Source organism: Rhea pennata, chromosome 3, assembly GCF_028389875.1.
Source record: "Rhea pennata isolate bPtePen1 chromosome 3, bPtePen1.pri, whole genome shotgun sequence".
In the NCBI taxonomy this organism is placed as follows: Eukaryota; Metazoa; Chordata; class Aves; order Rheiformes; family Rheidae; genus Rhea; species Rhea pennata.
The window spans coordinates 100778025-100800769 of record NC_084665.1 but is presented as its reverse complement, the minus strand read 5'-3'; the positions used below and the strand labels follow the sequence as shown (position 1 = coordinate 100800769).

The 22745-nt window shown below is 37.6% G+C and overlaps 1 protein-coding gene across 7 annotated transcripts in view; it reads left to right on the top strand.

Moving 5' to 3' along the window:
• The first annotated feature begins 476 nt into the window (after nucleotides 1-476).
• PHF3 (PHD finger protein 3) overlaps nucleotides 477-22745 on the top strand; it is a 58373-nt gene continuing 36104 nt past the window's right edge. Inside the window, exons 1-6 of one of the 7 annotated variants that reach the window (XM_062572870.1) lie at nucleotides 477-566; nucleotides 16688-16823; nucleotides 18279-18434; nucleotides 18661-18734; nucleotides 18981-19142; nucleotides 20357-22166. In XM_062572870.1, the coding sequence (XP_062428854.1) occupies nucleotides 19001-19142; nucleotides 20357-22166 (1952 nt within the window). In that variant the 5' untranslated portion in view covers nucleotides 477-566; nucleotides 16688-16823; nucleotides 18279-18434; nucleotides 18661-18734; nucleotides 18981-19000. Of the gene's footprint in view, nucleotides 567-5458; nucleotides 5500-9010; nucleotides 9280-16687; nucleotides 16824-18278; nucleotides 18435-18660; nucleotides 18735-18980; nucleotides 19143-20356; nucleotides 22167-22745 lie in introns of those variants that run through there. The other 6 variants (XM_062572869.1, XM_062572868.1, XM_062572867.1 and 3 more) reach the window with 6 other exon arrangements.

The window sequence follows — 22745 nt, the reverse complement described above, 5'->3', positions numbered from 1 at the left end:
ATTCGTAAGAACTGGTAAACTCAGAACACCAAGGATTGGATAAATCTGCGCAAGACCCGGGCAAGACAAGGATCAACGACGACAGCAGCGCGGCCCTGCCTGTAAGGCTCCTCGGGGCAGCCCACGGCGCAGAGCCCAGCCTGCCGGCGCCCCTCACCGCGCCGCCCGCCAGGCCGCTCCCCCGCGCAACGGCCGCCCCGCCGCGCGGCGCCTGCGCACTGCCGCGCCCGCCTCCCAGTAAACAGCGCCGTCACGTGAGCGGCCGGGCCCGGCGCGGCGCTGCTCGCCTCACGCCGCGGGGGCGCGCCTACGCGGGAGCGGGCACGCGGCGGCCGGCACCGCGAGCCGCGCCGCGCCGCGCTGAGCCGAGCCCAGCCGGGCCGGGCCGGGCCGGGCCGAGCCAGGCGACCGCGACCGCACCGCCGCGGGAGGGGGGAGCCCGCGCGCACTCCCCCCCCCCCACCCCCCCCGCTCCGGCAGGCCGCGGGCCGCACGCGCCGCCCTCTCGGCGGCCGCCGCCGCGTCCTTCCTCCTCGGCCCTGGGCAGCGCTGGGCGGCGGAGCAGGGTGAGTGAGCGCCGGGCGCGGCGGGCGGGGGCCGGGCGGGGGCCTGGCGCGCCGCGGGGCCTCGCTGCCTGCGGCGGGGCCTGGCGGGGCCGGGCCGGGCCTGGTGGCAGGCGGGCGGGCGGGCCGCGGCCTGCTTCCGCCGCGCCGAGGGCCCGCGGCGCCGCCGGCCGGCGCTGGGCGCGGCGGCCTCCCCAGCGGGGCGGCCCGTGGTGCGGGGCCCGCCGCGGCGGCCGAGACCCGGCGGCGCCGGCGCTGACCTTGCGCAGGCTGCCGCCGCCGGCCGGGGCCCGGGCGCGGTGCCCGCCGCCGCCGCCTGACACGCGCCGGGCCCCGGGCTCGCTGGCGGCGGCCGCCTGCCCTGGCGCCGTGCTCGCTGGAGCTGCGCTGCTTTCCAGCCCCACCGTCGCCGCCCTTTGCGTGGTCTCGCCGCGGTCGCCCCCCTCCGCGGTGCTCGGCCGCTGCCGGCGCTGGAGCCCCCGATGCCGTCTTGCCCCATGCAAACCTGGTGAAGAAAATCCGATTTAGACCCTGCTGGTCTTCCTACTATTGGTCTGACCTGTTCGGGCTCCTCCTCCCGTCCCTCAAACTTAGCATCATCAGCAATTTCTCTGTTTAACTCTTGTGTTTAGCACCCGCAGCAGGAAGCACGGGAGGGAGTGTGGTCGTCTGTGGTACTGGGGGCTTTCGGTGGCCCAGCACTGTTTACAGATCCTCCTCTTGGTTGCGTGGCTCTTCCCGAGGCAGTGTCCACCCGCTCACTTGTTTCGACAATGTAAATAGTAAATATCTGTTAGGTTTTAAAGAGCCGTCCTTTCTGTGAGAACAGGTGGGCTTTATATAATTTCCACAGTGGAGACCTGTTATAGTCATGGAGCAAGGGATTGGAAGAAGAGCACTTGATGAGTGTAGGATGAATTACTAGAAATAGCTGCAGGATGAAGCATAGGAGTGGGGAAGGGAAGATAGGAGCATGGGATGTCAACAAGTCTAGCATGCATACAAGTTCTAGTAGTGAATAGCCTTTTATGTGACTGTTAATCCATTATGCAAGTTCTGTATGTTTGTTTTTTAAAAGTTAATACAAACTTCACTAATCTGTGGAATTATTGTAGGGATGAAGGATGATAAACAACATAGCTTTTCTTCAACACCATTAACTCACGGTTTATTTCACTTAGTCAATTCATTGGTTAAGACTTGGGAAACACTATATAAAGAAGACCTTAAATTGAATTTCTGTTTATTCTTATTTTTTAGATTTTTCTTGGACTAATTTAACTTTGAGTGGTCTTTACACTTCATGTATAAACCCTAATAAAACTATTACTTAGTGCTCTGTTTTACTGAGAAGCTTCTACTTTTAATTGCTGTACAGTTAGCTTTAAAGTTTATCTAAGTAGGAAGTTCTAAACACTGTGATTTTTTTTTTCCAGCTGTTATTGCCTGTAATTTAGCCATTCAGTTGAAGAGACCCTGAAGTCGTCTCGTTCTATATGTATGGTTTATTTACAAACCCTCATGAGTTTCAAGCAGCTGAAAGGGTGTTAAGTCCAAATCATGTTGGCTAGATCTTACTCAATAAAGTTATCATAGAGTTGAGTTAGTTATTCAGTTAGAATAATTTTAAGAAAACAAAATCTGAGAAGTCTAGAATTATTATCTATCATATTTCTACCAATTCCTCTTTTTTAGAAGACTTGGCTCTACCTCATGGAGGTAGTATTCGTATAAAGAGTAGACTAATAAAGAGCTCACTAATGTATGCTGTGCAAAAATACTTTAGCTGTTATTTTAATGGAAGCCTGTAAGGTCTTAAAATTAATTTTTCCTGTTCAGCTTACAAATATTGCTAAATCCAAGCTTTAAAAATGCAAAAGGGAGAGAAATTATTTTTAGGATATAATGAACTTTCATTCTCTTGCATCTAATGTCAGAAACTTTTTATGAGGAAGGGAATATTTTGAAAAGTAGTATTATGAATTAGTGGCAATAGTGTCCTGTGAACTGGGTATGAGCATGCATTATATAACAGCAGGAAAATGAAAAATGTGGGAAACTTGCAACATCCATCAAAGTAGTGCTGTTATAGCCATATGGATGGTATATTGCTCTTGCAGACCTCACTAACCTTTACCATTAAGCATCTAAGCACTTCTGAAAAATCTATTTCTAATCTGTGTTTCCACATGAATCCACATGAGGCCAAAGCTCAGCAAGCCATGTTACATTCAAGGCTTTTATCTTTTCTTGAGATGGGACACTGAAATTTTCTTTTGTAATTCTGAACACCTTCTTTGGTTGTATTACAGTTCAGATGCTTGTAAATGAAATTGCTTGACCTGTCAAGAATGTCTTAGTCAATAAATTTATTCCTCAAAGATGGCTCCAGGTTAGAAATGTGAAGTAGAATAGAAAGCGCTTTGGTGTGAGAATTGAGAATTCTCAGTTTTGTTAGCAACTGTGTCACTGATGCACTGTCTGGTATTGAGAATCTCATTTTCCCCTTTTTTAATGCTATGATCTGTTTGCACTGTAAACTGTTGGCTAGAATCTGTGGTAGTGCAGAGGAATTGGATCTCAGTTATGGCTTTTGATGCTGTAATATCCATAAACATTGTAAATGTAAGTACAGCTTCTTGCACTTAGAAACATAAACACATGGCAATTCAGCATTAATTTTAAATTGTGTTTTATGACATAAAACTGTAAGGTTTTATATGCAAGGGAAAAGGATAATGATAATAAAATCTACCTGTGCTCACTGTCAACACTTTGAAGCAATGTTGATTGATAGGTGGCTTGTCAGTATCAAGATACCAGTGAACAGATGGGATGGTGTGACATGCCAGTCCTGGTGAATGAAGGCAAATATCTGATATGTTAAATGCTCTTTTTAGGCACAGTATTCATCAAAAGATTAAAGAGAGGTTTTTTCTCTTTGAACTACATCTGTAGTTAGTTAATGTCATGTCATTTAAAGTGTAATTTCCCTCTGTTGTTAGTAACTAGAACATTTCTTTTATCAGTTATTGTTACTTACTATTTGCTACTTTTCCTGTTACATTGTGTGACAATGCTGAGCCATTTTTTTTCAGTTCTTTTAACATTTAAGATACTAGATATCCAAATAGCTCTGTTCCTTCTGTCTACTTTCCCGGCCACTGTTTATTACTATTTAAATATAATATGGACTTTTTAATGTAATATGTTATTACTGTTATAACCTATCTTGTCCTTAATCATTTGGTGTGGATGAGTTAAAGGAAATTGTTTGAGGGACAGCAGACCAAGTCTCTCATTTTCTACCATTAGTTCACTCAGTTATCACTTCAGAAAGCATTTAAAAGCACCAGCCAAATTAAGTGAATTGGATGTAGTAGGGAAAAGCAACAGAAAATGTTCAGAAGGGTACATAAATGAAATGGAAGGAATTGTAATGTCACCATGCTGTCTTTAGCAGCTTTAGAAGACTTACTGGTTCAGGTAGGTCAATGCCATAAATAGGATTTTCAACATCTAGGATTCTGGTATACCTAGGATTTTAAGTATCTTGAATAAGCAGTGTGATATCTTCTCCCCTCTTTAGCTAGATTCCTTCTGATTTTTTTCCCCTCTTCTCTCCTGTTGTTCCTGATCTTGGTCATTTTTTTTTTTTGTTAAATTGTTGTGTAGAAAAAGCATTAGCTTTTTCTAAGGTCTAATTTCTGAGGAGTTTCATGGAAAAACGTTTTTTAATTGATCATCATTAATTTGAAAATATAAAATGATATGGAAGTTACTGTATGTTTAAAATAAAAGCTATTGATGGCCTCCAGTGGGCAGGGGGAGGGAAGAAAGTAACTACAGTGAACAGTAGCTAAAGGTATAAAGTCCATTTTTGCATGATAAAATAAATGATGTAGGAGTACTATTAAATATAAAGCATACCTTAAAGAAAAGGGAATAGGACAAATATACCTAATGAAAATCCTAATATGGAATTAGAAAATAGATACTTGCACATACCTGGTGTTTAAGGAAGACTTAATTTAGACTACAGTGAAAGACCATAGTCTGTCCAAGAGCTTGACCTGTGCATCAGTTAAGAAACAGTCAGGGTTTCTAGTGGTATGTACAATTTACCTTTGCTTGAGGTGAGTTTGTAAGAAGATGGTGGAGGCAAGCTGATTCAGTTGTGTATCTCTGCTGAACTGTTTTACTCTGTTCTGATTAAAGAATAATGTGACGGGAACTGAAGTAGCTCTTGCTGCTTTTCACAGACAAACCGAGCAATGGGACAGACGTTAAAGATGTGCAATGTCTTTTGTCTTGGTATTAGTCTTCCTTCCTCTGTTAAGCTAGTTTAAAAGGATATGCTTGTTTGATATCTGAATTTCTTTCCTTAGCAAGTTATTGTTCTGATTCTTTATCTTTTAATTTTGGAAAGCCATTTTGAGCTGCTAGCGATATAATGAAAAAGTAGTAAATAGGAGACAACATTAGATGTGCCATAAGTCTGCCACATCAAATACTAGGGTATACTTAATTTATACCAGTATTTTGGGGGATTTGAGGCAATATTTTGACACACTTTAATTAAACTAATTCAGCAACCGAAGAAATGAATTTTATAATCTGTAAGACTCAAGCTGAGTAAGAAGATGAGATAGAAAGTATGAAGAGATTTCATACTTTCAAACATTCAATTCGATTTCAAACAATGGAAGAAATTCTAGGAGTGACGCTTAACTGATAGGCCTTTTTAACAGGGTGGTTTCTAATGATGGCTTATTTAATAATGAACACTTTAATTAATGGCTTACTTTCACAAATGCCTATTGTTTCAGGGTGGCGGTGGTGATTCAAGCAAATCAGCCTCCTGGTATAAGAGAAATATACTTCAAGGAGTTAAGGAGAAGTTGCCATTCCCAACTTTAGCTTTTCTCATGGCTTGGTGAGTTGTGTACTGTAGTGAAGTTCCAGTACATTCACTGGTGCACCAAAAGCCATTGGCTAGGGGATGTTTCATATCACTCTGCGCTCAATCTGAGTGAAGTCTCAGTGGCTGAAACTTCATCTTTTATTTGCTCCTTTGCATCATTCATAAATGATCCTACTCTTCTCACTGGTTTTCCACACCAATGAGACTCCTCAGCCTGCTGTTACTGATCAATGTCAAGCAGGGAAAACACTTTGGATCTTTTTCACAATGGAAATACTCTTAGTACTTGCAATTTTGCTTTAACTACATTGGGCCAAGCCATTGGCCTTAAGGGTTCAAATGGAAGTCTCAGATGTTTTATAGGGAAACAATAGATTTCTAAATTATCTTGAGAAACTTTTAGAACTATTCTAGAAACAAAGGACCATACAAAACCAAATTATAACCTATATCTCAGGTTATTTTTCCAATATATTTGGTATTTCAAATACAAAGTAAACCCTTCAGAATTCATGCTCTTTAGGCATTGTTTGAGGAAAGATTTATTTATTTATTTTAATGCAGCGACTGTTTCTAAAGATCAGCTATCTAGGAAGAAATACGTCTATCTTGTGTTGTTAGTCCCCACAGATTCTAGTTTTCATGCAGTACTTAATCTAGTAATACTAAAAACGTTTTTCTGAACGTGATGCTTTACAAGTTACTCAACAACTTGAACTTCAGTTTCTTGAACTAGATACAGCAAAATTCTTGTTCTGTGTGCTTTACCAGTGTACTTCTCTGACTTTTGACAATTACAGTTGTAGAACATACATTCTTTAATTTTTAATTTTGTGACTGTAAGATTTTACATGCAAAAACATTTTGTTTTTATGGTTACAGTGATCTTTTGATGCAGAATTTGGATAGAAATTGTGTTTGACCATAGAATTGTGCTCAAGAAGTGAAGCTTTGCATAAAAATTCTCTTGAATTCTCTCTGGTAACTAGTTAAGTGTTGTTGAAGGTACTGTGGCCTTTGCATGTATAGTTGTTGTGACAGTTAATTATTTTGAAATGCTTTTAGTAATCTGGGTGGCTGCATGGTGGTCTTTCAAAACTGTAGTTAATGTTTTATTTTCATCCTGTTGCTGGGTATATTAATGTTCTCAAATATTTTGGTAGTAAGGGCTCCCATATGCTCAAACATGATTGCTAAAAGCTACTCTTAAAGGTATTAGCACCCCTTTGGTAACAGAACTGTTGGAATAAGAATTGTATAAATCTTTCCATCCTATGCAGGAGCAAAAAAAAAAAAAAAAAAAAAAAAAAGCCCCAAACCCTTGATGTGTATTGTAAATGTGTTCAAAGCTGTTGCCACTCTTTGATATTTAGTGTTGATGTATGGAAGATTGCTTACAGTAGTTCATGAATATTGTATCTGAAATGTCATTGGCACTTGTTTGTGGTGAAGTTCTCCACCGTTTTATCCTGTGCCTGTTACTCTTGTGCTTGTGTGATACCAGTATGAAAAGAACTCTCATTGTAGGAGGGTGTTTTGAAGTACCAGATTGTGACATTTGTAAATACTTTATTTCTTTGAGCTACTGCAGCTCTTGTGTAATATCTAACTGCTGTAACTACATTGCATAAGGTTAATAGAGTAGCTTATACAGTGCAGTGTAGTGCTTCCCCAGTTCTGACTTACTACTTCATTTGTTGCTTAATTTGGAAATTATTCTGAGAATTGGGAAAAGAGCATGGATTGATGTAGGTGCTAGTTGGCATGGTATATATGCCATGCGGTGCGGTAAATACACCACGTCACTTAGTAGAAATAAGGCATTTTTTGCTGTAGGGAGTTGTCAGATTCCAACACGTTTGTTGCTGCGAGACTGTTGCCTCCCTACATAGATGCACCTGACTTGGCATGTTTTTCCATCTTGCTAGCTGTTTGATTGGAAGGGTATCCTATGCTATTGTTTTATCATGGTTAGTGTAGCTACTGTAAAGACACTGTGTTCTGCAAAGGCGTAGTGATATACACATCCCATAAAGACACTATACTCTGCAGAGGTGTGGTGACATACCTGTCTTGTGTTTTCTTTCTCGCTTCCCCATGGAAGAAGGAAGACTGTCATATTTTTTGTGAGAAAAATCTTTTATACTCATCTGTAGTTTTTGTAAATTTGTGAAATGGTCATAAATCGCAAAAATATGGTTGAATTTGTAGCAAAGTTCTTAAATGTGTGAATGCCTAAGATTTTTCCTGTTGACTGTTAAAATGGAAATATCTAGTTAACATATATAATGAAGCAAATTTATTATTTTAGTAAGTGTAAGCGGATGTAAGTAAGTGGGTTGCTGGAATAGGAATATAGTAAGTAATTCAGATATTACAAAGTCTTAATCTCACTTCTCTCCTTTTTCTTTCTTTCTTTCTTTATTTTTTTTTTAAAAAAACTAAACTGTTTACTCTGGGGAGTGGAGGTGAAGGGCAGGAAGGAGAGGGAGAGAATGTATTTGTGTGACAAAACTGGTCTCCTAGTCTTTCCTCTATGCCAAATGATGCCAGGCACTACTCGTTTTCCCTAGCCACTGTTTTCCAGTTTATTATAATTATCTGTTAGTACCGTAAGTATATGGTTAAGCTAAAGTTTTGAAGAAGCATTTTACTCACTGTTTTTTCATTCTGTTGCATAGTGACTCTATGCTGCTGTTAGCTGAATCTCTGCTGAATTAGTTGCATTTCTGCTATATCACAGAAAAGTTTTCTGGAAATAGGGAATACGTTGTAAAATATAGCTGTTATCTTTCATTAGAGTTCCTTAAGTCTTACCTAAACTTCATTAAAATTAGAGTTAGTAAAAGGATGGTGAAATTCTGCCCATCGTGAAATCAGGTAATAGAATTCCTGTGTACTTGATGAGGTCATGTTTTCATATAAAATTTCTGTATGTTTACTGAATATAATAATAGGTGAAATATAATATGGGATAAGACTTCTCTGCTTAAAAATAGTCACTTGCTATAAAGTACTTGATAGTTTGCATATGAATGGAAATATAGCCCCTCCTAATTTTGGGCCCAGTTTCTGAGTTTTCTCATCGAGGTTAGTGCAGGATTTTTATATTTAAAGATGAAGAAAGATATGTCCTCACAGTACTACTTCTCAGGTTTAGTTATTCTTGATTCCTTGTACATGCCCCCTTTCCACCCCCGCCCTGCTTGATTAAGATCGAAACAAATTCTTGAAAGGAGATGTTTCAGTTAATCCGTGTTATATATAATCTGTAGAAATGGCACTGCTCTGCTGATAGGTTATTAATATAAGCTCTTCTATCACGTGAGTTTTTAATCAATTAAAAAAATGGTTTTACATCTGCAGCGAGACATTCTAAGCCATAAGCAGATTTTTTTGTTACAATTCTAAATACCTTAAATATTCTTTATCAAGCACAACAGCCAAAACAATTTGCTGGTTTCTTAGGTGTTTTACAATTTGTAGCTTATTTTCTTATGGTATTTTTCTTGTCTTTCTATAGGGCTGAAAGACACACAGGAGTCTTCATGGATATAGTTGATACATTTAACCATTTAATTCCTACTGAACACTTAGATGATGCCCTATTTCTAGGATCCAACCTGGAGAATGAAGTCTGTGAGGATTTTAGTACAAGTCAAAATGTCTTAGAGGATTCGCTGAAGAACATGCTCAGCGATAAGGATCCTATGCTAGGATCTGCAAGTGCCCAGTTCTGTTTGCCTGTTTTGGATAGCAATGATCCCAATTTCCAGATGCCTTGTTCAACAGGTAAATCTTACAATTTTTTTAAAATTACAATTTAAAATTCAGTAATACTCTAGTGCCATCCCTTTTTGATAATGTAGAAATAGTACTTTGGGTTTTCTCTCTCCTTCCTGCCCCTTTTGTTGCGCTGCTTACATGTTAGGCCTTAAAACATGTGCAGTTCGTACTTTAAGTTGGTCATGTAACGATGGGGAAAGGCTCCTCCTAATCTGGATCAGAAGTAATTCAGGCTTTGTTTTGAGTACGTGTAAATTTTTCCCAAGTAAAGTTGTGACTTGTTTAGCCTAACTACTGTGCCTGATCAGGAAGTCACCAGTTACTTTCAAAATTTTAATAATTCAGGATTAGCAATAGGAGTATTTGAGTTGTACAAATTATTACCCTAACCTTAGGGTTACTCTGTTAGTACTGGGAGTTCTAGTACTGAGCTGATAACCGATACTGGGTGTTTTGCTTTGTTTGTTCAAAGAAAACACTGGATAGATAATACAGTTCTTCACTAATGTTTGGAAACACTTGAATTGGAATCAATCTAGAGAAATGTGGTAAACAAGAATAATATTGGGGTGTTGAAGCAGTCTGAAAGAAAAGGGGAAAAAAAAGAAAAATCAGTTGTCCAGTTTCTAAAAAATCACTTAATTTTTAGCTAGAATGATTGCACCGAATTTAATATTAGAGATGAAAATATACTCTTCTGTACTTAATAGTTTTTCTTGTTTGACTGGAATTAAAATAAAAATTTCCAAGTTGGTTACTGAAAAAAATGTATTGTAGATTACTGTAAATAACTTTGATCAACTTTGACTATATCCACATCTAAAAAACATTCTAGAGACTTTCATGAACTGTTTGTGAAAATTTTGACCATTTCCTAACACAGAGTGTATTTTATTTCTACCGACAGACTAAATTTACACCTTCACTAAATTGAACGGTATTATAAACAGGAAAGCTGTAATCAAAGATGCTATTGACTGAGGTAGTAATAGAAGTGAACTACAAAGCCAAAACAAAATATTTGATTTTTTTTTTTTGCTACTTCGGTGCAACAAGATTTGAGGCCAGGCCATCTAAAATTTGCTATTGTTCTTGCCGTAATCCATATCCGTTAACCCACGAAACAAAACTATTTCAATATTAATATATATAAAGAATTTAAATAATTCCACAACCAAACCAAATTCTTCCTCTGCAGATTTTTTATGCCCTCCCAGTAAAACAGTAAGGCAGATTCTAGCTTCATGCTATCAAACACTGTGCATCCTTCAGTAAGCCTATACTGCATTTAAAATTTGTGTATTAATTGGTAGGCTACAGCTAGATATTTTGGTAGTTACATGAGGAGATTTTGGAGCATTTTGGCAGACTACCTGGATATTTCTCCTGAAAGTGATCATGAATAGAATAATTAATACTATTAATATTTAAATAATCATATGCAAATTTTAGGCTTGCTGTGTGTTAAAGTAAAATTTGAGATTTACTGTTCAGGCTACCTGTAGACTCAAAATCAATTTTGATTGATTTATACTCTGTTCTTGTATTTACTTTTTTAATCTGTAGAAGCACATTTTTTAGTAAGTAAATGAAAACATGCAATTTGAAATTCACGTAGTGAGGATTCAGAAGATCAGAGAATGCTCTTGTTGCTTGTTTTTTACAGGCCTTGTTAAGAATTGTCTTTTTATTCTGAGACAATATGACTGTAGTATTTCTTTTTTATTATTTAGGAATAACAATTAGTTTGAAGCTATATTTCTTTGTTTGTCTTTTGTCCTTGAGCATTTTTGCAGTTCATCATTCGATTTGTCTGAAAAGCTTGTTGCTGATCTAATACAACTTATATTGTCTACTGGTAAGAGTGCAGCCATACAAGAGATAGTATCCTTTTTAGAACTACTTATATGAAGGCTGTTTTTTTTTGTTGTTTTTTCTTCCAGATTATATGCATGAAAGCTTATCTCTATCCCAATATTGGTTTGTCTGAAAACAGTAACTCTTCCTGCAAAGCTTGCCTTGCTTGTATTCTTAGAGCTACAAGACTGTGCCATGCAGAAAGATATTTTACTGCTTACTAACCCATCCAGTTCTCTCTCTCTTTTTTATTTTTTCCTGTGTAGGATCTTAATATGAGTTTATCCTGTAGTGCATTAAGTGATATAGTTACAGGATGATCGTCTATTGGCTGTTCTCTTGTCTCTTCTCTAAAGTGAAAGTTTTACCTGTTGAAATGTATTTTTTGGTAAGATTTTACTGGTATTAAGTACACTTATTGTTACCTATTAATGTTAACCAGAGCAAGACCTAAGAAATGTTATGTTCTGTCTGAAGGGGTAGATGATGATGTTTCTTATAGTCTTTAATTCTGTTAGCAGTCTTGAGTTGACTCCTGAAGAAGAGTTCATTTTTTCTGAAGGCAGAAATTTATCTGCCATATCCTTATTTTAGACCTTCAAACAGTATTTTGCATAACCCATGTCTAGTCCATGAAACAGTTTAAAAAAAGGTGTAAAATACTCATGAAAATTAATTCAGAAGGCCAGTTTAAACTGCAAAGGATAGATTTAGCATGTTTGCTGGACCATGAATAACTGAAATATACTCTCTTCTGTCCACATTTACATTTATATAAAGTGGTGAAGGTTTCATGCGGTAGCATATTCCACTACTATGAGCTGAAGATTCTAAATACTTAGAATGAGGTGATTTGACTATCATAGATAAGATGGAGGAGCAGAAGGTATGGCTCATTAATGCTGCTCGGAAAGCCTGCTTTAAGCAAAAAGTTCAAGAGTATTCACAAACCTATGCACAAAGGTGGTATGTTGACTTTGTATGCCTTAAACTGAGAGATGTTATACCCTGTCTCCAAATGTGAAACTTTCGTTTTGAGCATGAGTTATGTTTCTGAGTTGGAAGCTTTGAGAAAGGCTGATATCAGGCCTGCTTACCCATATATTAATTTTTGTCACAGTTTTGACAGCATTTTCTCTGCTGTCAGAGATCATCTTTTTATCTACCAGCTGTGTTTGTCTAAAAAACATTTCCCTTTTCTTGCTCTTAAGTTAATTTTCAGGTATGAGTCTGTTTTCAGCCTTTTTTTTTTTTTTCCTGCTGGATTGACATCAGTTCTTGCTGGGTGTTGTTTACAGGCTTCATCCAAAGTTAACTGCTCATCAACACTGCATCTGTCTTAGCTTTAGGGTTTATCTTGCACATCGTTAACTAGGAACTAGGCTTTTTATAGTGATAGTCTGACTTTGTGATCAGTACTGCTGACAGTTGCTTGCGTGTTCTTTAAATAGTTCAAGTACTCATGTAATGTTGAACAGAACCACTTTTTTTTTTTTTTTTTTTAATGTGAATCAAATTGGAAGTTTAATTTCCAATCACTGTATGTTAGAGGCATCTGCTCAGCAAGCACACAAGCTCTTTTGCAAGTAGGACTATCTACTTCTGTCAGGGAAGATGGTAACAGCTTGTGGTCAGCACTGTTGATGTGTTGATTGCAAAGATCATGAGAATGCTGTTGCCTGTCTCCTGATAGCAGGAGATTTATCAGTGCCAGTAAAGCAGTTTTGTGTTTATGTCTCTGCCTGCAGCTGTTCTGTGCTGGATCGAAATGGTTTCTTCAGATAGATGCTGTTGATCTTTGTCTACTCTGTCAGCTTGCTTCCTAATTGCCACTGAGCAATGGAATGGGGTTGTCTTGTTCAGCTTTGACTGAACAGTTTGGAGAATGCTGCTCTTTGGACAGGACCTTCTGAAAATGGCTGTGAGCAAAGGTGGAAATAACTATTCTTGGCTCTTCCACCAGGTGGAAAGGACATGGGACAAATTAAGGGATGATATGCTAAGACCCTCTTATGATGTGTTTGTGACGAGTGAAACGGAAAACGTACTTGGTTTGTAGCTGGTTTGTGGGGTTAGACTGAGCAGATAAATGTGCTACAGCAGCAGGTAGGAAGTCTTCCCTTATTTCAGTGAATTGAGGTACAGGCTCTTCACAGATCTTGTTACTCACTGCAATTTGTAGGAATCTAGCCATGGTGAAAGCTATTTACTGTCTGCCAATAAAGGCCTAGTGCTTTTACTGGAAGTTGGTAAAAGTGCTCTCTTGGCCAGTTAGAGGACAGAATTTGACAAAATGAGGCTTTGAAGAATTGGTTTGAAGTGAAGCCCTGGTTTTTGAAGCTACCAGAAGTATCCCATATTACGTTTTAGGTCTTGATGTTTCTTTGTGCCTTCCTGGTCATTAGTACAGCAGAGTGGTTGTTCTACCAAAAGCTGAATAATCAGGATAGGAGGGGTAGGTTATGTAGAACAGTTGTTGGACAATCTTTACTCTTTTTTCTTTTTTCCCTCCTCCTTCTGAGTAGTTTTGTGACCAGAAGATTATATGGTGCAACTTTTCTTTTGAGAGGAACACTTAAAAAGAAAACGCTTTGTATGATACCATGACAATGAGGTGGTTTATTTTTGTTGTTCTTTTTTCTTGCTGAAAGCCTATCCGCTGATTATAAAAGCTTGTTAGCATAGCAGGTCAGATTGGATACCCTTATAGCTAAGATCACATGATTTCCTTCACTGCACATCATGTGGAAGCTAGCCATGGAACAGTGACGATTTATCTGATTTGTGAACAGCCACAGATTCTTCCCCTGTCACATCCAATATAATCTGATACCTAAGCCAAAATCAAGCTAATTAATCACAGTGATCATGCTAAATTGGTATTTCTCAGCTATTGTGAATGCTGTAGTTTTCAGAATATTGTTTCCCAGAGCCATTTAATTTATTATGCATACGGTAGAGAGAATGGAATTTGTATTGTGTTATTTTCCAGAGATGTTTTGGTATTTCATAATAAAGTACCCATAAGCTTAACTGCATAAAGGTGTGACGTTTATCACATCAGGTATTTCTAACAAATGAGGAAGACTGCCCCTATAAGAGAGCATGCAAAGGGTGTTAAGGACATCCTTTTAATTACTCCTTTCTTCCTGTCCCTCTAGATAGCTGCTTGGAACCTGAAAAATGCTTTCACCAAGTGCAGATTGCTCTCTTTGTAATTTTATTCTGTAGTTTCCTTACTACTGTTGAAAGCATTACCTCTGCTAAAATTGCTATCACCTACTAAATCTTTAGAGCCAAAAGAGTTGTTCAGACTACAAATGCTTTTCTTTAGCTAGCATTCTGGCTGGCTATGTTGGCAAATTCAGTCTCTCTCTCTCTCTCTCTCTTTTTTTAACTGAAAGCAAATGTACATTTATTTTTCTCCTGTAGATTAAGTAATTGTGACTCTAACCTCCAGATTGCTAACCAAAATAGGGTCTACAGTTTCTCTCAGTATTCTTACCTCTCCCTGCCTTCCTTCCTACAAGCTCTCCATGTGAACAGTTGCACACTATCTTGTGACTAAGGTAGTAATTTTTCTGTATAAAATCTGTCTGCTGTATTGCTATTATATTGAGAACCTGGAAAATGTTCATTTTGCATGCTTTTGGTTTGTAGTTAACAAACTACCAGTTTTTCCCACTTTAGGTCTTCTGAAAGGTTAGTTGTTTGTTCCTTTTGAACAGTTTCATGAATGAAGAGATGTTGGCTCTGTGAAAAGATTTGCAAGGCAGTTATTGTATTCACAAATCACAGAAGTCATTTAAAGGCTTAACTAACAAAAATAAGTTCTTGATTTGCTGTATTTTTACTTTATAGTTGGAATTTTTTTTACTACTCTCTACATCCTAAGTAACAGGCTCCCATAACCAGAGAATTTTGGATTCATAGCCATGTAACTCCATTTTTTTTTAAATGAGGAGTCAGTCCTCTGTCAAGATTCATGCTGTCTTGTTACATTTATTAATCCTAATGCTTTCATATATTTTTATTATTAAAAACAGGAAAAAGCCTTCTTCACAGCTTAAAGATTAAAAGAGAACCAGGAGTAAATGTTTAATTTAATATTTCAAAGGCTAACTACTGTGATTCTTTTCTGGCCTTGCAGGGTTAGTACAAGGTAGTGATAGAGAAGTTCTTTTCAATTAAACAGATTACTTGCGTACAGGAAAAAATCCTAAAATAATTGGAATTCGATGTTTTCTTATAAGTTTTGTAATATCATTATGTATTTCTTATGTAAATATTAATGATTTAATCTCTTGAAATTTGTATTTTTTCTCTATCTACTTCTTGAATATATGCATCTCAGATGTCAATAGGAAAAATAAAATAGGCCATCTTCATTTGTAGAGCTTGAGATTTAGTGTTATTTCTTTCACTATAAGTGCATATATTTCATTGCTTTATCAGTTTGTTGTTAGCGCCACTTAAGGTTTACCTGGACACACGCATTAATTACTGTTTTAGGTTGTTTCTATTTTTTTCCCCACTAAAACTTAATGGCTAGTTCTTACATTGTCAGTGGCATATAACATGGTAGCAATTTTTAAATGTTCAACTATTTGCATAATATCTGTGATGCTTTTAGAATTCAAAATAGGGAATCGGCCTTGGATTTGTTCGGTTCTGCTGATATCATGATACAGGTGCAAGTAGCATTTACAATGACACAAAGCAGGAATAGTGAAATTCTGTTCTATGTGCGTAGGTAAGCAAAAGGAAACCAGACATAGCATCTACAGGAAGAAAACTTTCTGCAATTTAGATTTACTGACCAGTGTGTCAAAAATCTGAATATTTGTCTGAATTTTGATTATCATGACAGATAATCATGGGAAGAGTTATGTTAATAAAAATGAGGGAAATAAAGATGTGAGATTTAAAGTTTTGAATCTTGTTTTAGGACTAATTCTCCTTCCTTCCTCCTCATTCCCCTAGCGATTCAGACATCTTGTTTTCATCAGTTTTACATGAATGAGGAGTTAAAGAACTGTCACACTCCTGTTTGAATATACAGAATTTTTTCTTTAAATTTGCAAGTAAACTATCTTCACTATGTGTGGTGGTAGTGCACCAGAGTACTTTTGTATTTTAAATGCTTTTGGAATATTGTGGTTAGCTGAGAGACTTAAAACATTAAGTTAGTAGCAATGGTGCATTTTCCAGTATACATATATTGAACATGACCCATATTTTCTTTCTTTTTTTTTTTTTGAAGCTTGTGAAGTTGTGCAGTAGTATACAACTTCTCTATTCCAATTTTGAGTTTTTCCTGATTTTTTTCCCTTCCTCCTAACTGATTTTTCTCTCATTTATCTCTGTCTTAATTTCTTCAGATATTTATTACCGAGGTCACCTATAGCTCTTTCTTTCCCTTTGATTCTGTGTGTTTCTGCTTATTAGATTCTTCTTCCCAACCTGTCCCTCTGCCCCTGCTTGCCTTTCATAATGTAATTTTCTACTCTCCTTCTCTGTGTTTGTTACTGTTCCCTGTCGCTTTTTCTTTTCCCAGCAGGGTTCTGTGTTGAATGCTCCTCATCCAGCCTCATAATGTTGTAAGAGCTGAATTAGAGCTCAGATGGTTTGAAAGTAACAAGATTCTGTGCTTCAAATTCCTCTATAGAATTAAAGCTACAGCACAGAGTCTTGTAAGTATGAAAATACTTTCATTCTAATACTTCAAACTAATATCTGTCAATAACAGACTGGATTTGTCTCTTACGTTAATAAAGAAGGGTGTGTAAATTAAGTAACTTGAGCAAGAACATTATAAAACCTGGAACTGTAATGGCAACCTTAAAACCTGCTCCAAAATTGCTTCAAAAGTTGTCTGAATAGTCTTTATTCATTGTGATAGCTTCCATAGTTTAGTTCTGCACTGAAGAGACAGAAGAGGATCTCTCAAGAGTCTCTTTTGTCATAGTCTAGCCCTTAACAGCAATTTTACATTTTGTAAGAACACTGTTATAGTAAGAGTGCTAATAACAAAGTGCAGAACTACTGAAATAATGTAACCTTTGAGAATATAAGAATGGATGGTCTGGGTTAGGATAAGGGTCCATCTTGTATAGTTTCCTGTCTTTGATATTGGGAGCCACTGTCCAATGTTTAGGGGAAGATGAAGTCTAAGAGGACAGTTAGAGTGTGGTCTTTTTCCTAGTATGTCCTTCTAGCTTTTGGCAATCAAGTGATTAAGGAGCCCTCAGATGAGTGGGTGAAAATAGTGTTATCAATCCTCTGCAGCTTGTGTGTGATACGTATGCATATACACGCACACACTTAAAGATGCCTCTGTGCATTGAAAAGAAAAAGCTGACAGTAATTTCCAGAAATCCATTTTTCTTGTAAGCTGAGGTATACAATGCAGTCACTGAAAATTACGGTTTAAATATTTATCAATAACAATAAACTGTCAGCTCAGGAAACTCCTAGCATTCAGACCTCATAGCTGTCTAATTATCATGGTCCAGAATGCTGTTTACCTGGTGCCAAGGTCAGCCTTCTTCAAGAGGCTGTTTAAAACCTTTATAATATTTAACTTTAAAATTAACAGTGGGTTTTTTTTGTTTTTTGTTTTTTTTTTGTTTTTGTTTTTTTCTTCATGACAGAAGCTTGGTGGCTGAATGAGAGTCTTGCTAGACTTGATTATGGATTACCATTTGGCTTTAGGTGTTTTTTATAAATTTGTTTTTTGTTATTTTAAAATTGTGCTCGTTATTGTGCTGTTTTCACAAAAGCATTTCCTTTTCTTAAAGTTGCGGTAACATCAGTTGAAAAGGAGCAGGAATTGATAGATTTTTTTGAAGACAATCTAAAAATTCTAACAATTTTTAATTTCTATTAACTTGATTGTTTTGATTTCTAAGGTAACAATATTCATTTAAATCTGTTTTAAGTAAGCAATTGTTAGACATTTTTAGAGACTTTTTTTCTTTCATATAAGTTAGCCTATTTTAAAAACACTTCTAGGAAGGCATCTGAATAATGAAAAACAGGCTTCGTTTGATTGTTTGGAGTCTGTGCTGTATTTGTCAAACCCTCCTACATGTTTTACAAAATCACTTGGGTGTTTGGCTTGATCTCACAGATTTCGCATCCTACAGGGACCAGGACTCATTAATCACACATAGGATCTTGGGATAGGAGAGGCTACCATTGCAGAACCAAACTTAGAGAAAGTGAGGAGAATGGCTGGTACAGTGGCCTGACTGCCTCTTAGGAAACCTATTTTCAGGAGCAACCTCTGGGACCTTTCTCAGGTTAGTGGAGGATAGGTGTTTGACAAAGGCAATGTTCTCACACACTAGCTGGGAGACTAGTGCATGCTGCACTCGGTGCTCTTCTGAAAAGGGGTTGCAAATGCAGATATGTGGTGTGGGTGGGACTTGCAGTTCTAATTTTGTCCTACGAGAAAATTGTGATTTAAACTTTTTGCAGTTCTGGATCAGCTCTTTCTGCTGTTCACCTTTCTTCACTTTTTCTTAGGTGGGAAGGGGCAGTGAGGGACAGCTGATCCTCTAAGACTGGGGACCTTCCTGTGGCAAAAAAACAATAAAAATGTGAGTCCACCAAAAAGCTGTAAGGACTATCTACAAAAATTTTAAACTTTGGGTGATAGCTTCTTCTACACTGAAACTGCCTCACATGGAAATTTGCTGTCTTGCCTTCATTTTTTCCTTTTCTTTTTAGATGGCCCTATTTTGTTTATATCCCCTGTCTTTTTCCCTGCCTTGCTCAACCTTACAGCTATAACATTTTTTGATCATTTTAAGTTTTAGGCTTTTTTTGTTTTTGTTTTTTTCCAGTTATTAGTCTTGATGATATTATGGATGAAGGAGGAGTTAAAGAGAGTGGTAACGACACCATTGATGAAGATGAGCTAATTTTACCTAGCAGGAATTTGAGGAGCCGTTCAGAAGAAACATCAGTCACGTCACCCAGAAAATCTCCACGTTTAATGGCACAAGGTGATCATACAACAGATGATGAATGCTTTTGCATATTTGATATCAGTTAAATTTTTATAAGCTGTTCCTAACATTTATAAACTTCAAACAAAGCTTTACTATATGTTGTGTGAATTATAATACAGACACTTCTCATTTGCTTTAACTGTAGCTAGAATTCAGCATTTGTAGGGTACTATTTAGTTTGATTTCCTTTATAATAAATATTTGATGTCTTCCTTATGGTTCAGGGTCCTCAAACTTGTTTTTGAGATTTTGATCTTTTTATCTGAAAGCACTGATATTCTTCACCAACAAAGATTTAATTTATACGGAAAAATTAGATGTTAACTTATAGAGCCATTTTGTATTTTCAAACAGTGTTGGAGTATTAGATTGGATATTAGAGTAGATAGTAGAATGATTCTTTATTTCCAAATAAAAAATTAATTCTATTCTTATTAATGTATTTTCTTTTTGTTTTGAATTAGGTTATGTTAACTGTACTTTTAAGTCTTTCATCTACATATCTGAATATGCTTAATAGGTATTTTAATCCAGTGCTTAAATTCTGTTGTACCTAGTATATGGCTAGTATTTTTTTCTTTTTCACCGGTCAAACTGGTGGATCTACTTTCATAGAATAGGTTAAGTTAAAGATGTAAAATTGTTTAATATGGGAGTCAGAGTTTAAATAAGACTGCATGTTACAAAGCTGAGGAGTACACTTTTTAAACAAGATGCTGAAACATTATTGCTTGGAAAAGGAAGAAATGTCATCTGCTAAGGAGTTAATTGAATCTCAGATTCATAGCCTGTGATCTCCACTTTCTGTAAATTTAACTGGTGTGTTTTTAATAACAATATTATGTTATAAATAACATAAGTAAAAACTGCATAAATAAGTTGTTAAGGTAGAAAAGAAAATAGTTAAGTAGAGTGGGGTTTGATTGTCTTTTTAACATTAGGGCTATTTCTGTTTTTTTAAATATTAGTCTGGAACTTTAATAATGATTAGAATATTGAAATTTTACATCCAAGCTGCAGCACTGTAAAATTGAAAAGTCTTTTTTTCCATTTCTTGAAATAAATGGAGTTGTGTTTTAAATCCAGTAAACCATTACGGGCTAAATTCTTTGTGGTCAGTAAGCTAAATTACTTCTATACTAGGTTAGTCTTGTGTTTGTAAAGAAAAGACACAGTACAGCTGAGAGATTTTCTTTTTCCTTTAATAGAACCAGTACGGAGTTTGCGGCAAAGCACACTAGCAAAACGTTCAAATGTTGCACCTCTTGTTAGTACCAAAAAATCATCTGTGAAATGTGGATCTACTCACAAAACAGGACAGAAACAACAAGAAAGAAGTCCAGCGAAAGAAACGGATGCTACTACACCCCTGAAACCTGAACAGCCTAAAGAAGTTAGGCGTAGTACAAGACGATCTGGACAGACGGAAGGAGCGACAACAGTAACAGCTTCCCAAAGTAGTACAAAATGTCTTCCTGGTCCTGAAGAGGTGAATGAAGTAAGATCAGAAACCCTTGAGCAGGGAAAGGCTGAGGAAATCTCCCAAGACTTAAGTTGTTCTAATTTAGCAGGAGCTTGTTCCCCCTCTCATGGAGAAACAAAGGAAATAACTGAGGTTGCTGTGAAGACTGATTCAGAGAATATTGAGTCGATTTGTTCGACGTCTGTAGATACTGAAATTGCTGCAGTTAAAAATGAGAGAAATGATAGGGTTGATTCAATGGGTTCTGAAACTTCTTCAGAAGAAAAGACTGTAAATAAAACAGAAGAATCAGAGAGGAAAGCAGAAGAACATGATCAAAGTAAGATAACTGGAAAAGCTAATGATCCACCTATTACAAGTGTTTGTGTGAATCAAAGCAAAATTTATCAGACCTCTTCAGGTTTGTCCAGCCCTGTGGAAGAGGGAGTTGAATGTAGGTTAGTTTCCCAGAGTGAATTTTCTGATGAAAATGTCTTGTCCTTAGAAGAATGTATAACAGAGCCTGTAGATGATGTCAAAGGGATGGAGAAAACTGTAACTCTATCTGAAGAACTATTGAACAGTACAGAATTTGATAATAAAGAATTGAAAAGTGAAGATTCTACTTCTGCAGACCCAGGAAATAGTACTATTCTTGACAATACAAGCCAAAATGTACAGCGGGAGATCAGCACTGCTAAGGTAGAAGGCACTGAGGCCTCAAAATTTCAGGATGATGATAAACCAAGCAGTGTTTCACCAAAATGTGGAAAAAATGTGAGGCCCCGACACAGTAAATCTCTAATACAGAATAAGCAAAATGTGCCTGCAGGTACTCGACAGAAATCAGTTGCAGTGCAACAAGAAATAATGCATTCAAAAACAAGAGCTGGTTTTGCTGTTTCAGGTCTTCACAGTTCATCGTCAGCAGGTGTGAAGCGGAATGCAGATGAACAAGAGGGTCATCAGCATCTAAATAACCCAGTTAAAATTAGGAAAAAACAGTCTGATTTGAGTTTGAAAACAAAGGGCTGTGTTTCAGCCATCACAGTAAAAAAGCAGACCAACACATTGCTGAAGAAAATGCCCCGAGTCCAGGCTCCTGGACAAGTACAGAAGCCATCAATTCAAAGAGCAAATGAGAAATCTCCTACTCATCAAAGCTGTTCTAAAGATATGCACCACTCTGTGCATGCATTATCAGGGCATGCTTCAAATCTTGGCCAAAAGCAGGCCCCGAAACATCAACTCTCCACTGTACTGAAAACAAGTAGTTCCACAAAGGAAGAGGCAGAGACAAAAGATCCCTCTGTTCTAGAACATTTGAAGGAGGATGACAAAGAAAAAAACAAATTGAAAAGAATTGATAAGAATCTTCAACCACGCCAGAGAAGAAGCAGCAAAAGCCTGTCAGTCGATGAACCTCCTCTGTTCATTCCGGATAACATTTCAACTGTAAAACGGGAAGGTGTGGAGCATGCATCTGCTAGTGAAAGCAAATATGTTTGGGTGCCCAGCAAACAGTGTGGCTTTTGCAAAAAGCCACATGGCAACAGGTGTGTGTGGCTTTGTGTGCGTAGAATTATTTATTACTGGTCTTGGAAGATTTTTTTGTTTGAGTGGGCAGAGTCAGCAACAAATATTTAGTGAGAGGAGAAAAAAAGGCATAATCTTTCTCATGGAAATCTATTACATTGTGAATTGTTTTCCTTTTGACCATTGGGCACTTATCTATTTTTTTTATTTATTATTTAGCTTGGCCAAAAGTTTTACCAGAAATGTATTATTATATGAATATATTTTTGTCAGATGTGCAATTCTGCTTTACTGTTAAGAGATGTGTACTTTAAAATTCATTTTTTTTTCTCAGAAAAGAAATCAGACTAAGAGGTCTGTGTTCCACATTGCCATTCCTTCTTTCCAGTAATATCTTAAGTTAAAGGATCGCCATCAACCAGAAGAATCAGTTGTCTGCATGTGTTTTTTTTCTGTTGTTATAACTGTGATTATAATTCCTAAAGGCTAAGAATTTTTTACAGTCAATGTCATAGCTGCCATGAGGCTTTCATAAAATGAGAGTAATGAAGTAGTCAGGAGGAAAAAAAAGAAAGGGAAATAGAATATTGAAATATCAT